We start from the raw sequence: 5,112 nt of genomic DNA on the forward strand, positions 1-5,112 counted from the left end.
CTGCTCTTCCCATCCTCTCACTAGAATGGCAGGTTGCAGAGGAGTTGCCGCTTTCTTTTTTTGGGAACATTTTCCCCCATTGTTTAGATTTTGGGCCTGATAGTGAATACGGATTTCCTTGTTTTGGGCCTTAGGCCCTCTTACACACCCAAAAAAACAATACGTTCCTGGTCTTCTGGTGTGCGTGCTTTTCTTCTGGGCCTGTTCCAATGGAGTGCCCAAACAATTTGACGGAAAGATCTATATTTCCATCTTTCATGGGCTTCAGACCCATTTTACTTCAATGAGGTTCCCCGTTACTCGAGTTCATGTGATGAGGCCCAAGGCCCGATTGAACAAGAAAAAAAACGGCCCGACATCCCATAATTTAATTGCTTCCCACAGCACCCAAAAAAAAAAAAAACAGAGAACTTTAATAAGTTATTTCCCCTTAAAAGAATATTTCTGAAAGAACTTAAATATTCATTGACATACAATTCGTTATTCAATTCATTCAATAAAACTAATACATGTGAATAGATATTTTAATGAGAAAATAGAAAGAATGACAAACCAGAAAATCCAAATGCCACGGATTTTTTTTTTCTTTTTATTTTCTCCAGTAGAAAAAAGAAAAGTGAATTGCAGGAATTTTCATGTAGATGCAATTATAGAGCTCCTCTAATCTTTTAAAACTACGGATTCACTGCTCCAAGTTTCTTGATTCAGTTTTATCTCTTTTATCTAATTTCTCTCCTCATTCTATTCATGTTGTTTCCTTGCCCTCTTTTCTTAGTTATTTTGAGCAGTTTATTTGCCGGTTATCTTATTGTAACCTTTAAACGCTTCTTCTCCTCAGTCTTATATATAAACATATATACAAATATATATATCATTTTGTCTTATTCAAAAAAAAGAAAAAGAAAAAGAAAAGTGAAATGTGGTTCCGACGAGAAACTAGCCGGTCAAGCAACAAGGCCAAAATGCTTCAGCCTCTGAGGACTTTGTCTATGATTAGCCTTTGTATCTGGCGGTCAACTAAGAAAATCAGAGTCAATAACAACGAGTGCCGCTGGTCATATCTGGCGGCTCGCATGTATGTATACACAATCCATGTACAGACATTGCATCGTCAAAAACAACACACTACCTCTGCTACTTAATATAAAATTTTATTTAATTTTTATCTTAAATATAAAATTTTAATTCATTTTTTTCTTATTTTTATTTTTTTCTAAAATAGTCTTTCTAATAATGATAATTCTAGACAATATACTTGATTAGCAAAGATATTTTAAGAAATATAACATCTATTTTTTACAAATAAATAACTTAACTTCTTTCTTTAATCTACTCAAATTAGTCAACTAACTTTTATATTTAAGACCGGAGGTACTAACACATATTTTAAGACCTAGAATCCGGCTGAAGTTATTATGGATATTAATCCTAAGATAAATAAGTGATGACGCCAAAATAAAAGGCAATTATATAGATATTAGAGTGCTTGCTATTTAATCTGAGGCAGAGCTTTTTTTTTTTTGGTGGGGGGGGAGAGGATGTTCTCATTTCTTAGCAAAGTTTAAAATGACAAGAGTCCCGTGAAGAATGGTCAATTTGTGGACGACACCGGCCAAGCCGAGGCCGTGTACATATTGGCTCAGTGTATGGCAGTGCTTCCAAAATAATACAGGGATGAAAAAAACAGAGAAAAAGGAGAAGCTATCAACCATTTTACAAGACAAAGGTAGTATTTTGTCAAAGTTAATGTGGATGGTTGGATTATTACGAGACTTGAAGATCAGAGATGTAAAACCAATAAACATTTGTTGTAACAAGAAGGCAATAATGCTACATTCGGTCCTTAATATAAAATCTAGTTAGTTAATTTAAAAAGATTAAAAAAATATTAAATTATTTAATTATAACATATATTACATGATATCTTTAATATATTTATGTGCATCATTAAATTATATATCAATTCATAATTGAGTAAAATTAACTTGTAAAAAAATAATAAATATAAATACTTTAAAGCAATTGAGTAATTTTATTAATCTTCTCAAATTAATTAATTAGATCTTATAGGTAGTGATAGTATAATTCAAATAGCAACTAATCCTAATTTTTTATCAAATATGTTTTTTTTCTAAAGTATAGGTATCCTCTTAATAGAGTCAGTCCTATTCGAGACACCGTCAGGAACTAAATGTGATCATCTCTTTGAGCGAGGATTCAAACTTTGGTTCGTTATATTGTGGGAACTAATTATTCTGTTAGACCCAACCCCTATTGATTTTACCAAAGATTTTTTTTTGGCCGTTGATTTTACCAAAGAATTAAACATATAGAAATAGGTTGTCATTTGGGTCTTTAAGATATTGGGTCAGGTCCGTCTATATTTTATCTTAACATTCGTCTTAAATTTCTTATTCTGCATTTATTTTGGAGCCATGTATGCAAGTGGTTGGCTCATATTGCTCTGTTTCGTCAATCGGTACAGTTTACCTTTTTTTCCTTCCCCTCTAAAGTTCAACATAAACAAAGGGGGGGAGAGAGAAGATTACCATCATTATTGTCAATTTTAATCCGCTAACATCAAAATCTAGAGAATATTAAAATTCTTCATTCTCCAATTTCTTGAATTTGACCAAAATGTTTCTGTAAAATAATCATGCAGGAGCCTTTGGTTTACTTTATATCGGCCACTTCCCAACCTCTCTCTCACACACAAACCAAGGGGAAAAAACACTTCAGAGATCTAAATATTTAGCTTTTTATTTAGGTTTGGAATAAAATAGTAGTGTGATTTTCAGCCATGCCTTTCGTGCTCTGAAAGCTAAACCTATAAAATCTTTTTTTTTTTCCTACGACAAAAAAATAGGCGGTTGAAAACCACTTACATGTACGTCAAATAAATTATTTATTTTTAACGTGGTTTCAATTTCAATTTTCAACATTCGAAATAAATACTCCTCCGGTCTTTATTATAAGACCCCATTTGACTTTTTATTTGGTCCTAATTATAAGACCCCAATCCATTTTGTCTCTTATATTTATGTATTTTTTCCAAGATAATCCTTCTAATAATGATAGTTTTAGCCAATATACTTAATTAGCAAGGATATTTTAAGAATGACAACACTTATTTATTATAAATAACCAACTTAACTTACTTCCTTAATCTCCTCAAATAAGTCAATTGGGTCTTATAATTAGGATCGGAAGAGTATTAAACATGCCTCTACGCAGCGTCTTTTCATTAGCTGGAAATTATCAGGTAGCCCCATTTTTTTAAGACTCCAAGAATTATTTTTATATTATATTGAGAAGTAACGCATCCAAAATGATTGATTAATCACCCAGGTCAATCAAATATGTTTTAATAATAAAAATATAAAACGAATAGCAAGGCTTGGAATGAACAATGTGGCATGCATATTATATTCCAAGATCCAATTTGAATTCCTATTTTATTTGTATCTCATCACATAGAGAACAGAACAATTCTAATCTGACAGAACCTGAATCTGTATAAACTAAGCAAATTATATCAACCCTACAACTAGAAGATGAAGTATATATTTACATTCTACAGAAAACAACAATTAAAAGCATAGAAACATGGAAATAAAATCAATAAAATGAAAGAACTAACAAGAACAATGAGAAGCCATAATAAATAATAAACCCCTGAATCGGCCTTTAGTTGTTGACGTTGTTAGTTCCTTTGCTTGGTCCTGACGGCGGAACACCTCCCTTGGGAAGCATATTAAGAACCAGTGGCCCATATTTCCGGGCGCGTCTCCGCAAAGCCACCGCACGAAGCCTCATAGCCGACGACCTAACGCGGCCTGCCGTCACCGTGTCAGCCGCACCTGAGACCCTGTCAGCGCTGGGGAGCACGAGATTGACGCCGTTGAATAGCCTGGCAGATGAAAACGACGCAGATAACGTCAGGAGAAAAACGACGAGCAGCACCGACGTGAAGACACGTTTCGCCATTAGAGATATGAGAGATCGAAGAATGAATGGAGAGGTGAGAGAGAAGGTGGGGAAATGGAGGTGAGGGGTTAGAGAGGGGTTAGATGATGGGAGTATTTATATAATGGGAGAAACACAGGGTGTTGACAAGGTCAGAGAGACAATGGTTAAGGATGTAACGCTGGCTGGGTTATGGGTCTTCTCATTTCTTGCGAAGTTCGTAGGTTCACACCAGCCCGTGACGCGAATTAAAGCCGTGTCTTCTAACTCACGCAATTGTATGGTGCCCTTATTTCTGGCTTTTCAATTTTTTTTTTATATGGTTGCATTTTATTATTGTAAGATATTCGCTTTTGAGTTGTGTCTTGTTCATTTTTAACTATAATTACATGGTACTATTACACATAAATACGTGCGCATATATAATTCGGACATACGAAGCATATTTGTGATGTATACGTCAGTTAAAATTTGTGTACAAACTTGATCGAATAAAAAAAAATTGTATACAAAGGAAATAAGTATGCAAAAGAAGTAAAATTTTAAGATTTTTGGTACCACCCACATCCCAAAATCGAATCTTTTGTTCATGTGAGTCGAGTCGACTGTACATTCTACTTTTGACCAGATCAAAAGGATAAATATGAGACATACAAAACTGCACTTGAACTAATACAGACAAAGCGACAATATGGTTATATGGGTGTGCCTTTAACTTGTTTTTTCACCTTTGACAATTAACACAATGTCTGATAGTTAATATAAAAATTAATTAAGTAATTTGAGTAAATCAGTTAAATTAGTTAGCGTTGTCTTTCTTAAAATATCCTTACTAATCATATATATCGATTAGAACCATTACTTGATAACATTTAACTTTGCAATTATTACAAGGACGTTCTTTAAAAAATGAATAAATATAGTAGTTAAAGTGGATTAAAATCTTATATTTAGAACCAAATTAAAAGTTAAACTATCCCTTATACCACCTCTGGTCCTTAACATAAGAGTTAATTGACCAATTTTAGTAGAAATTAGTTAAGTTAGTATTTGTAACAAATACGTGTTTTATATATTCTCTCTCTATCTCTTATTATAAGATCTAATTTTTTGAATAGGTTTGTCTCTTTTTATAAAATTCCTTTT

General features: G+C 33.1%; 1 protein-coding gene across 1 annotated transcript; it reads right to left on the reverse strand.

The window, feature by feature from the left end:
* Positions 1-3,397: 3,397 nt before the first annotated feature.
* Positions 3,398-4,048, reverse strand: LOC114735338 (uncharacterized). Its single transcript, XM_028923026.1, has one exon. It carries the CDS (start codon positions 3,985-3,987, stop codon positions 3,688-3,690), a length of 300 nt encoding a protein of 99 aa, XP_028778859.1. The 5' UTR covers positions 3,988-4,048; the 3' UTR covers positions 3,398-3,687.
* Between the last annotated feature and the right edge of the window lie 1,064 nt (positions 4,049-5,112).

This window comes from Neltuma alba, unplaced genomic scaffold (genome assembly GCF_004799145.2).
Source record: "Neltuma alba isolate B1F8T4 unplaced genomic scaffold, ASM479914v2 tig00013203_pilon, whole genome shotgun sequence".
Taxonomy (NCBI): domain Eukaryota; kingdom Viridiplantae; phylum Streptophyta; class Magnoliopsida; order Fabales; family Fabaceae; genus Neltuma; species Neltuma alba.